This window comes from Cricetulus griseus (genome assembly GCF_003668045.3).
Source record: "Cricetulus griseus strain 17A/GY chromosome 1 unlocalized genomic scaffold, alternate assembly CriGri-PICRH-1.0 chr1_0, whole genome shotgun sequence".
Taxonomy (NCBI): domain Eukaryota; kingdom Metazoa; phylum Chordata; class Mammalia; order Rodentia; family Cricetidae; genus Cricetulus; species Cricetulus griseus.
Genome location: NW_023276806.1, coordinates 78596146 through 78609642, shown reverse-complemented (window position 1 = coordinate 78609642; position 13497 = coordinate 78596146). Strand labels below are relative to the sequence as shown.

Here is a 13497-nt window from a genome sequence, read left to right as displayed (position 1 = left end):
CAAAAATTATCTCAGCAAGATGATAGAGACCTTCAAAGAGGAAACAAGAAAATCCCTTAAAGAAATAGAAGAAAAAGCAAGCAAAAATTTACACGAAATAGAGGAAAAGACAAACAAAAAAATTCAAGCAATAAACAAATCTCTTAAAGAAGCTAAAGAAACCCAAGATAAAATAACCAAACAAGTGAAGGAAGCTCTTGAAACAGTTCAAAGCATGAAAGCTGAATTAGACACAATAAAGAAAACACAGAATGAGGCGATGCTGGAAATGGAAAGACTGGATAAACAATCAGGATCTAAAGACTTGAGTATAACTAATAGAATCCAAGAGACAGAAGAGAGAATCTCAGCTATTGAAGACTCCCTAGAGGATATACATTCATCAACCAAAGAAAACCTCAAGTCCAACAAATCCCTAACACAAAATATCCAGGAAATATGGGACACCGTGAAAAGACCAAACCTAAGAATAATAGGTGTAGAAGAAGGTGAAGAAACACTGCTCAAAGGTACAGAAAACATATTCAACAAAATCATAGAAGAAAACTTCCCCAACCTACAGAAAGATATGCCTATGAAAGTACAAGAAGCTTATAGGACACCAAACAGACTGGACCACAAAAAGAAGTCCCCCCGACACATAATAATCAAAACTCCAAATCTACAGAATAAAGAGAAAATATTAAGAGCTGCAAAGGAAAAAGGACAAGTAACATATAAAGGCAAACCAATTAGAATCACACCTGACTTCTCAATGGAAACTCTGAAAGCCAGAAGGTCTTGGACAGATACCCTACAAGCACTAAAGCAGCATGGATGTCAACCCAAACTACTGTACCCAGCAAAACTTTCAATCATTATAGATGGAGAAAACAAGATATTCCATGACAAAAACAGATTTAAACAATACATATCCACGAATCCAGCACTACAGAAGGTTCTGGAAGGAAGAATCCAACCCAAGGAACATAACTAAATGCACAAAAACACAGGCAATAGATAATCTAATTTTGCCAAACACAAAAAAAGCAGGAGGGCAAAATCCACACACAATGACACCACCAATAATAAATCCAAACCAAACAAGAACCAATGAACAATGGACATTAATATCCCTAAATGTCAATGGTCTTAACTTACACATAAAAAGATATAGGCTAACAGAATGGATACGAAGACAGAATCCATCCTTCTGCTGTTTACAAGAAACACACCTCAACTTCAAAGACAGGCGATACCTCAGAGTAAAAGGATGGGAAAAGATTTTCCAATCAAATGGCCTCAAGAAACAAGCCGGTGTAGCAATCCTAATATCTAACAAATTGGACTTTAAACTAAAATCAATCAAAAGAGATGAAGAAGGGCATTTCTTACTCATCACAGAAAAGTCCATCAAGATGAAATCTCAATCCTGAACATCTATGCTCCAAATACGAAGGCACCCACATTTGTGAAAGAAACATTACTAAAGCTCAAACCACACATAAAACCACACACACTTATGGTAGGAGACTTCAACACCCCCCTTACGCCACTAGACAGGACCACCAGACAGAAACTCAACAAAGAAACAAAGGATCTGAAAGAAGTTATGACCCAACTTCTCAGCACCTTCTTCTCAGCACCACATGGCACCTTCTCTAAAATTGACCACATAGTAGGCAACAAAGCAAACCTCCATAGATACAAAAGAATTGAAATAACCCCCTGTATCTTATCAGACCACCATGCATTAAAGCTAGAATTCAGCAACAATACAAATGGCAGAAAACCTGCAAACTTTTGGAAAATGAATAACACCCAATTGCACCATTCCTGGGTTGAGGAAGAAATAAAAAAACAAATTAAAGACTTCCTAGAATCTAATGAGAATGCAGACACAACATACCCAAACTTATGGGACACTCTGAAAGCAGTGCTAAGAGGGAAGTTCATAGCACTAAGTGACCACATGAAGAAACTAGAGAAAAGTCACATTAGAGAACTGACAGAACAACTGAAAGCACTAAAGCAAAAAGAAGCAAACTAACCAAGAAGGAGTAGATGCCAGGAAATAACCAACCTGAGAGCTGAAATCAATAAAGTAGAAACTTGGAAAACATTACAAAGAATCAATGAAACAAACAGTTGGTTCTTTGAGAAGATCAACAAGATAGACAAACCTCTAGCCAAACTAACCAAAAGGCAGAGAGAGCGTACACTAATTAACAAAATCAGAAACCAAAAGGGAGATATAACAATGGACACTGTGGAAATCCAGACAATCTTTAGGTCATACTTTGAAAATCTGTACTCCACAAAATTTGAAAACCTAATGGAAAGGGACAGTTTCCTGGATAAATATCACTTACCAAAATTAAATCAAGATCAGATAAACAGTTTAAATCAACCCATAACCCCTAATTAAATAGAAGCAGTCATCAAAAGCCTCCCAACCAAAAAAAGCCCAGGACCAGATGGCTTCACTGCAGAATTCTACCAGAAATTCAAACAAGAGCTGATACCAGTACTCCTCAAACTGTTCCGCACAATAGAAGCAGATGGGATATTGCCAAACTCTTTCTATGAGGCTACAATCACTTTGATACCCAAGCCACACAAAGATAAGACTAAGAAAGAGAACTACAGACCAATATCCCTCATGAACATTGATGCTAAAATACTCAATAAAATATTGGCTAATCGAATCCAAGAACATATCAGAAAAATCATCCACCACGATCAAGAAGGCTACATCCCAGGGATGCAAGGATGGTTCAACATAGGAAAAACCATCAATGTAATCCACCATATAAACAAACTGAAAAAGAAAAACCACATGATCATCTCACTAGATGCTGAAAAAGCCTTTGACAAAATCCAACATCCCTTCATGATAAAGATCTTGGAGAGAACAGGAATAACAGGAACATATCTAAACATGATAAACGCGATATACACCAAACCAATAGCCAACATCAAACTAAATGGAGAGAAACTCAAAGCTTTTCCTCTAAAATCAGGAACAAGACAAGGATGTCCACTCTCTCCATACCTCTTCAATATTGTACTTGAAGTTCTAGCTAGAGCAATAAGACAAGAACAGGGGATCAAAGGGATACAAATTGGAAAGGACGAAGTCAAACTTTCACTATTTGCAGATGACATGATAGTCTACATAAGTGACCTGAAAAACTCTACCAGGAAACTCCTACAGCTGATAAACACCTTCAGCAAGGTAGCAGGATACAAAATTAACTCAAAAAAATCTTTAGCCCTACTGTATGCAGATGATAAACTCAATGAGAAAGAAATCATGGAAACATCACTTTTCACAATATCCACAAGCAACATAAAATATCTGGGGGTAACAGTAACCAAAAAAGTGAAAGACCTGTACAATAAGAACATTGAGACTTTAAAGAAAGAAATTAAAGAAGATACCAGAAAGTGGAAAGATCTCCCATGCTCTTGGATAGGCAGAATTAACATAGTAAAAATGGCAATCCTACCAAAAGCAATCTACAGATTCAACGCAATCCCCATCAAAATCCCAACACAGTTTTTCACAGACATTGAAAGAACAATACTCAACTTTATATGGAAAAATAAAAAACCCAGGATAGCCAAAACAACTCTTTACAATAAAAGATCTTCTGGAGGCATCACCATCCCTGACTTCAAGCTCTACTATAGAGCCATAGTTCTGAAAACAGCTTGGTATTGGCACAAGAATAGACAGATAGACCAATGGAATCGAATTGAAGACCCAGATATTAACCCACGCACCTACGAACACCTTATTTTTGACAAAGGTGCTAAATCCATACAATGGAAAAAAGATAGCATCTTCAACAAATGGTGCTGGCACAATTGGATTCGGACATGCAGAAAATTGCAGATTGATCCATACCTGTCACCATGCATGAAACTTAAGTGCAAATGGATCAAAGATCTCTCCATAAATCCAGCCACACTGAATCTTCTAGAAGAGAAAGTGGGAATAACCCTTGAACAAATTGGCACAGGAGAACGATTCCTGAACATCACGCCAGAAGCACAGACACTGAGGTCTGCAATCAATAAATGGGACCTCCTGAAACTGAGAAGCTTCTGTAAGGCAAAGGACACAGTCAGTAAGACAAAACGACCACCCACAGAATGGGAAAAGATCTTCACCAGCCCCACATCTGACAGAGGGCTGATTTCCAAAATATACAAGGAGCTCAAGAAGCTAGCCACCAAAACACCAAACATTGAAATTAAAAAGTGGGGTGTAGAACAAAACAGAGATTTTTCAACAGAGGAATCTGAAATGGCTGAAAGACACTTAAGAAAGTACTCAAAATCCTTGGCCATCAGAGAAATGCAACTCAAAACAACTCTGAGATACCACCTCACACCTCTCAGAATGGCTAAAATCAAAAATACCATTGACAACCTATGCTGGAGAGGTTGCGGAGAAGAAGGAACACTCCTCTATTGCTGGTGGGAGTGTGAACTTGTACGACCATTCTGGAAAATCAGTATGGTTGTTGCTCAGAAAAATGGGAATCATTCTACCTCAAGATCCAGCCATTCCTCTCTTGGTTATATACCCAAATACTGCATGTCCATACAACAAGGACATATGTTCAACCATGTTCATAGCAGCATTGTTTGCAATAGCCAGAACCTGGAAGCAACCTAGATGCTCCTCAACTGAAGAATGGAAAGAGAAAATGTGGTACATTTATACAATGGAGTACTACTCAGCAGAAAAATGCAATGGAATCTTGAAATTCGCAGGCAAATGGATGGAACTAGAAGAAACCATCCTGAGTGAGGTAACCCAATCACAAAAAGACAAACATGGTATGTACTCACTCATATATGATTTTTAGACATAGAGCAAAGGTTTACCAGCCTATAATCCTCTCCCCAAAGAAACTAGAAATCATGAATGACTCTAAGGGATAAATGGACCCCAGGAATGGGAAATGGCATGAACTCCCGAGCTAATTGAGAGCATGAGGGTAGGAGGGTGGGTGCTGCTATAATAAGAGCACAAGAAGAGGAGAGGAGAAGAAATGGAGGACCAGATATATTGAGTTGGGGGAAGAATAGAGGAGAGAAAGCAGGATGAGAGATACCATATCAGAGGGAGCCACTATAGGTCCGAGAAGAGATCTGGAACTAGAAAGATCTCCAGAGACCTACAAGGATGACACGATCTGACAGTCCGGGCAGTGGAGGAGAGGATGGCCTAGAAGCCCTTCCCCTAGAATGAGATTGATGACAACTCTCTATGCTATCCTAGAGTCCTCATCCAGTGGCTGATGGAAGCAGAGACAGACATCCACAGAAATACACTGAGCTGAAATCTGGAACCTAGTTGAAGAGAGGGAGGAATGAAGAACGAAGGGGTCTGTACCAGGTTGGAGAAACCCACAGAAACAGTTGGCCTGAAAAAGGGAAAGCATATCGACCCCAGATGCTCTTTCGGAGGCCAGTATGGGACTAATCCAGCCCCTGATCATTGATGCCAATGGGGAGGCCCCTGCACTCCTGGGAGCCTCCTGAGGTGGACTGGCGTTTTGCCCTGGTGTGTGTGGGGGACTTTGAGAGCCCATCCCACTTGAAGGGATGCACTCTGTCTCTGAACACATGGGGAGGGACCTAGGCCCAGCACAGGAAGATTTGGTGGACTTGGTGGAGCCCCGGTTGGGGGCCCTACCCTGCCTGGGGAGTGGTGGGTGGATGGGGTGGGGGTAGGTTGGAGGTGGGGGAGAAGGAATGGGGGTGAGGGGAGGGAGAGGGAGAGGGGAATTACATGTGAAACAAGCCTGTTCCCTAACTTGAATTAATAATAATAATAATAATAATAATAATAATAATAATCTCAAAAAAAACTCAAAATTAATAAAATTAGTGATTAAAAGGGAGACATAATAACAGACATCTCTGTGGAAACCTAGAGATAAGGACATACTTTAATATCCTGTGCTTAACCAACTTGGACAATCTAAAAGAAACAGATAATTTTCTTGATATATGCAACCTCAAAAAGTCAAATCAAGACCAAATAAGTGACTTAAACAGAACCAAATCCCCCAGTGAAATAGACAAAGTACTTAAAAGTTTCCCAACCTAAAGAATCCCAGGGGAAAAAAAAAACAGATTCACAACAGAATTCTACCAGACTTTGAATGAACAATTAATGCTACTACTCCTTAAATTATTTCACAAACAGAGAGAAAACTGTCTAACTCTTTTGATGAGGACACAACTACTCTGATACCTAAACTACATAAGGACCCAACAAAGAAAAAGAATCACAGACCAATTTTCCTTATGAAAACATATGCAAAATTTCTCAATAAAATATTTGCAAACTGAATGCAAGAGCCCAAGAAAATAATCATTCGCTATGATCAAGTACGCTTCATACCAGAGATGTAGGGACAGTTCAAATTAGGTAAATTGATCAATGTATTCTACTATGTTAATAGACTGGAAGATAATGCCCTGATCATCTCATTAGATTCAGAAAATATCTGACAAAATCCACCACCCCTTCATGAGAGTAAACATGGAGAGAAGAGGAATACGAGGGACCTACTGCAGCATAATAAAGGTAATTTACAGCAAGCCAAAAACCAATATCAACCTAAACAGAGAAAACCTGAAGCATTTCCACTAAGATCAGGTTAAACAAAAGGTTATTCACTCTCTCCATATTTATTCAATATAGTATTTGAACTCACTTGGAAGTCACTCTATATGTAGACCAAGCTGGCCTCAAACTCAGAGATTGCCTGCTTCTTCCTCTTGAGTTTTAGGATCAGAGGTCTGTTCCTCCACTACCCAGTGTAGTATGATATTATATAAAAATTATCCTAAAATGTCCCATGACAACTATTCCACTTTTAGGCATATATCCCAAACCTATAATGGCTCCCTCTATTAAAGTATCTCTTTTCATGTACATTCATACAACAAGGACATCTGTTCAACTATGTTCATAGCAGCATTATTTGTAATAGCCAGAACCTGGAAGAAAGCTAGATGTTCCTCAACTGAAGAATAGATAAAGAAAATGTGGTACATTTATACAATGGAGTACTGCTCAGCAGAAAAAAAAAAGGAATCTTGAAATTTGCAGGCAGGCAAATGGATGGAACTAGAAGAAACTCTCCTGAGTGAGGTAACCCAGTCACAAAAAAGACAAACATGGCATGTACTCGCTCATACATGGATATTAGACATAAAACAAAAGATTACCAGCCTACAACCCACACCTCCAGAGAAGCTAGGAAACAAGGAGGACCCTATGAGAGGCATACATGGTACCCTGGAGAAGGAGAAAGGAACAAGATCTCCTGAGCAAATTGAGAGCATGGGGAGGAGGGGGGAGGGAGTTAGGAGAAAGAGAATGGGAGAAGACGAGTGAGGAGGAGGACATGAGGGAGAAGGAGGAGGCCAAGAAAAGAAATAACTTAATAGAGATAGCAATTATAGGTTTAAAGAAAAATCTGGCACTAGGGAAATGTCCAGAGATCTACAAGGATGACCCCAATTAACAACCTAAGTAATAGTGGAGACGCTACCTTAAATGCCCTTCCCCTATAATGAGATTGATGACTACCTCATATGCCATCCAAGAGTCTTCATCCAATAGCTGATAGAGGAAGAAGCAGAGACCCACAGCTAAGCACTGAGCCAAAATCCTGGAATCCAGTTGTAGAGAGGGAGGAGTAATGAGCAAAGGGGTAAATACCAGGCTGGGGAAACCCACAGAAACAGCTTACCTGAACAAGGGGGAGCTCATGGTCCCCAGACTGACAGCTGTGAAACCAGCAAAGGATCAAACCAGGCCCCCTGAATGTGGGTGTTAGTTAGAAGGCCTGGACAGCCTATGGGGCCTCTAGTAGTGGATCAGTATTTATCCTCAGTGTACAAATGGACTTTGGGAGTCCCTTTCCCATAGAGGGACACTCTAGATTGTTTCTAGTAAAAAAATAGATTTCATTAATAAAAGAAAAGAAAATTCTGTAACAGACAAGCACTTTTAGCAAAGTAGCACAGTTAAAAAAAATTGTCATATGAAAATCTGTGGCTTCAAATATACACACAAAAATCACAAACTGAGAAAGAAATCAGAGAAGCAATACCTCAAACTATAGCCTCAAAAAAAGAATGAAAGAAAGATGTTTTGCAGAAATTCTGAAACAACTATTGAAAGACATCTATAATAAAAACTTTCAGACACTAAAGAAGATATCAGAAGACAGAAGGTCTCCCATTTTCAAGGATCAATAAGTTATACAGTAAAAGTGGCCAGCCTACCAAAAATGAAATGGCACAATTCTTCACAAAACTTGAAAGAAATTTTTCAAGCTCTATATGAAACCACACACACACACACACACACACACACACACACACACACACACACACACACACACACACACACACACAGAGAGGGAGGGAGGGGAGGGAGGGAGAGAGAGAGAGAGAGAGAGAGAGAGAGAGAGAGAGAGAGAGAGAGAGAGAAAATCAAGGATACCAAAACAACTCTGAATAGTAAAAGAAATGCTACAGGCTACAGGTACTACCACTCTCAAATTGGACTAAAGAGCTTTAGCAATAAAAGCAACATGGTAATGGCATAAAAACAGACAAGTTGATTAATAGAATTAAACAGATGACATCTCTTTTAATGAAGAAGCTACATGCATTGATGAAACAAAAGAATCTTTACAAATGGTGCTGGTCAAACTGAATGGCTGCAAGTATAAGAATCCAAATAGATTCATATTTATTACTATGCAGAAAAATTAACTACAAATGGATCAAGGGCATTAAGATAAGGGAAAATGTCTGAATCTGATAGAAGAGAAAGCATAACTTTGCATTCATTGGTACAAAACAAGACACCAATGAATAGCATAGGCAATAAGATCAAGAATCAATAAATAATACAGACACTAAAATCAAGAATTAGTAAATGTAACCTTATGAAAAAGAAAAATTTCTGTATGGCAAAACAAACAAAACTCCTAACACAATTCAGACAAATAGGAAGTCTGCAGAATAGGAAAGATTTTTATCAATCACACAGCCAATAGGAAGCTAATATCTAAAATATATTAAGTACCAAAAAATTGAACATCAAGAAAAATATTAACCAAATTAAAAAATAGAGTTCTAGTTTGGCAGTGGTGGCACATGCCTTTAATCCCTTCAGAGTCAGAAGCAAGCAGATCTCTGTGAGTTTAAGGCCAGCCTGGTCTACAGAGCAAGTTCCAGGACAGGCTCCAAAAGCTACACAGAGAAACTCTGTCCTCCCAAAATTGGGTTGTAATATTAATAGGCTTCTGCTTAATAGAGAGCTCTTAGAAGATGAAACACAAAAGACTAAGAAAATTTTAAATGTTCAACACCCTTAGCCATCAAGGAAATGTGAATATAAACTACTTTGAGATTTCATCTTATAAAAATCAGAATTGTATGACACTAAAGCAAATGACAGTTTGCACTAAAGAGTATGCAGGCAAAAGCAAACACTCATCCATTATCAGTGAGAGTAGAAACTTTTACACACACTTTGGAAATCAGTGTGTTATTTCCTCAGGAAGCTGGTGATTAACTGACCTCAAGATCCAGTTCTAGCATTCCTGGACATATACCTAAAATATGCCTCATCCTAATACAGAGATGCTTGTTCAGCCATGTTCATTGCTGCAACAGTAAGAAATCAGAAGCAGCACGATGCCCATCAATAAACGAATGAATAATAAAAATATGGTATATGAACATTAACACAATGTACTCATCTGTTTAAAATAAGAATCATGAAATTTGTAGGTAAATGAATGATGCTAGAAAAAATCATTCTGAGTTAAATAACCCATACCACAAAAGACAGACATGATGTGAAACTCTTACATGTGGATGCTGTCTTTGAAGCCATCAATAAGCATGTTACTGTCTGTACAAGAGTCTATACATTGAGTAAAGGACTAGGGGTGAGGGAAGGAAATCATAAGATGTAGGACGTATAAATAGGGATGGACAGAAAATGGAGAAATAAATTGGGGGTTGGGAATAAGGGGAGAATCAGTTAACACTAAGAACAATTGGAGGAGTCATATGGAAACCTAGTACAGTAGAAGCTTCTTAAAATGTATACACACATCAATGAAATCTAAATAGAATCAACAAATAACAGGGAAACAAAACCCAACTAGATCTACCTTGCCACCAGGTGAAACTTCCAGTACTAGGAAGTGATTATATCTAACTGGGTTGTTTGATGAAATAGTATCATGGAAATTCCTCATTAACTCAGGCTGTTGCCAAGTAGATGGGTAGCTCTATGCACACTTTATTAGACATAATCATTTCCATCAGATTTTCATTTGCAAAGGCACATTATTTTGTCTCATAATTCTTAATGTTTTCCTTTTCTTTTCTGTTTGTCTGTTTGCTGTTTTATTTTGGTTTACTTCTTTGTTTTATTATCCTGTATATATTCTAAGGAGAATTAAGACATGGAATTGCATATGGTAGGGGGTGTAGAGGATCTGGGAGGAAATGACAGTGGGGAAACTTCGATCAGAATATACTGTATGAAAAGGTAAAAGAAAAAAGTTATGGTTATGATCTAAATAAAATAGTATAATTATTTCCTGTATATCACATTACAATTATAAGGCTATAACTCATCCAGTGATGTTCACAGTACATCTTTGGTAGGTCTATGACAAAAAGAAATACATGAAAATGTGTCCTTTCTCTGGAAAAGTTCACACACAGCCCCTGTGAAGGAAAAAGGTCATGCTGAAATACAACACTTATGTACATGGATTTGAAACACAGCAGACTTCAGTTCGATCCAAACATAATCATCAATTAGGCAACCACAGTGACTAGCCAAGTAACCCACAGTCTGTGAGCTACTGGGAAAAAAATGAGTACTACATAGGGGAAAGAGGATTACAGTGTCAGTCAGAAGATAGCTTGTTTCTTGCTAAAGATGCAATTGAAAGGGATTCTTTCTCTGGAAATATCCCACTTGGGGGAGTTTCTTTTGTTCACATTTTCTCAGTAAATATACTACATTCAGTCTATTGTTAAAATGATATGAATCTATTACACATATCTATACATTTATATATAGAGAGAGAAATGTGAAGCTAAAAGTATATGTAACACCCTGTGTGATCAGTCGTTAATCTGAATAACTGCCAGATTTTGGTATTCATCCCCCTTTATACACTGATGAAATTGCCTGTCACCTTTGTATTTTGAGGATGTGTAAATTCTAATTGTTACATTATATCTTAGCTTTTAATGTTTTCTCTCAAACATTCATATAATCCCCGATATAGTCAAAATGCTCAGAAAGCCTTATTTTCAATTTTTTCATTTAAAAGAAAAATTTTCAAAGGAATTAAGGTAATCTTAAGATTATTTTTATAGTCTAAATATATTCTATTACTAAAGCAATTAAATAATAACTAACAATTTTATAAAGCAATGTCCCCAAATGTGCATCTCTGGTAACGAATATGAATGGTAGTCACCATATGTAGGGCAGGAAATATATTACTTTGTCCTCCTCAATTTACCTCAGAGCTCTTCTCCTGAAGAAGTCGGGCTTTGGGTTTCTGTTGACTTTTAGTGGATGTTTCCACAGAACTATTCCCTTCACTGGGTGGAATTGGTTCTTTTATAAATCGATGAGCAACATCTAGCACATTGGATAAGATTTGAGACTTTGCCTATTAAGAAAGGAAAAGTGGTGTCAAGAAGCTTAATATGGGAGCCTAAGCAGTTTACAAACAATAAATCGAGTTTTCAGTGTCGTATGACTCATTAAATTCAATAAAATTCAATTGACATTTAAAATGAAAAACTGGCACTTTTGCTTTTTGTTATTTGAGATCATAAAATAATTATACTATTTCCCCCTCCCCTTTCTCCTTTCAAACCTTACCATACATTCCTCCTTACTCTCTTCAAATACATGTCATTTTTCAGTTGAACCTATGCTTATGGGTTATTGTTAAGTTGTTCAAATACATGTCATTTTTTTCATTTAATGTCGTCACCTGAATACAAGTATGTGCACATGTATTTATTTTCCTAAATTAATCTGTATAATGATACTGGGATATAAGTTTTCAGGGCTCACAATTTGGTATTAGGTGAACAATTGTTGTGCTGTTCCCTGGGGAAGGTGATTTCTTCCTTACTTGTCTGTATTTCTTTATACATGATTGAGGCCTAATGAGCTTGTCCCCGATGCGCTTTCACAAGTCTATTGTTATTTTTTGTTCAGCTATTTTAGGCATTCATGTTTATGAGACTTTGTGGCTATAGCTTTAAGCCCTACTAGGAGAAACAATCCCACAGCAAACTTCTGGAACCCTTGGCTCTTTCATTATTTCTGCCCCCTTTTCCTCGGGGCAACAAGTTGTATTTATAGGTGTATTTATGGGAACTGAACTTCATACTTGTACATTTTGATAGGTAGTGATTTTTTTGCAATGGTCCCTGTCTGTTCTGAAGGGAAGTTTCCTTATTTCAGTGTGAAATACCCACTTACCTGTGGATAGAGGGTAGTAAACAAATCCTTAAAATGTAGTTATGGAAAATGCTGACTTGGTAAGATAGCAATTGTAGGTTCTTCTCCAAGATTCATAATTTCACTATCCCTGAGTAGTTAGGTAGTATTCCAGTACCAGGCATGATTTCCCTTTTGTTTGGCAGGTTGTATGTCCAACAAAAGAGCTGCTGTTACTGCCAGTCTATGGGTGGCACTACTGTGAATTGTGCCATGTTGGTAGTTATGGTTCATGGTCACCATAGCTTAGAAGAACTGCTAGCTACTTTCCTCCTTTGGACGCTTGCATGGTTCCTTCTCACATCAACCACTCTAACAGTGGCAGCCATCTGACAGCGGTATTTGGAACTCATACTATTCTAAGCTTGTTTAAAAGATTATGCTGTTTAGTACTCAAGGAAACTCTAAAATGTAGCCATTTTGTTGTTGTTTTAAGGATGAAGTAAATGAATCTCAGAAAGCTGAAATAACTAGTCTTTGGTAACATAGTCAGTGGCAACAGAGCAGGGAGGTGTGTAAATCTAAAGAGTCACTTCCTCTCCACTATGCTACCCTCGAATAGAATGCCATATTACTTTATGCAATCATTGAGGGAAAATGCAATCAGCATCAAAATCTGAACACAATTTTTATAGGTCTTGAAAGTACAATACTCATCTTCATATGGAAAAACAATAACAAAAACAGGATAGCTAAAATATTCCTGCAAAATAAAATAACTGCTAAGCTCTACTGCACAACTATAGTAATAAATCATCATGGTATTGGCATAAAAATAGACAAGAGAATCAATGGAATCAAATCAAAGACCCAGACAGAAATCAACACACCTATAGACACGATTTCTTGACAAAGAAGACAAAATTATACAATGGAAAAAGAAAGTATCTTCAACAAATGATGCT

At 37.7% G+C, this 13497-nt stretch overlaps 1 protein-coding gene across 1 annotated transcript in view; it reads right to left on the bottom strand.

The window, feature by feature from the left end:
• Zbbx (zinc finger B-box domain containing) overlaps positions 1-13497 on the bottom strand; it is a 92260-nt gene that overhangs the window by 46312 nt on the left and 32451 nt on the right. The window contains exon 7 of the mRNA XM_035451339.1: positions 11595-11747. Coding sequence (XP_035307230.1) covers positions 11595-11747 — 153 coding nt within the window. The remainder of the gene's footprint in view (positions 1-11594; positions 11748-13497) is intronic.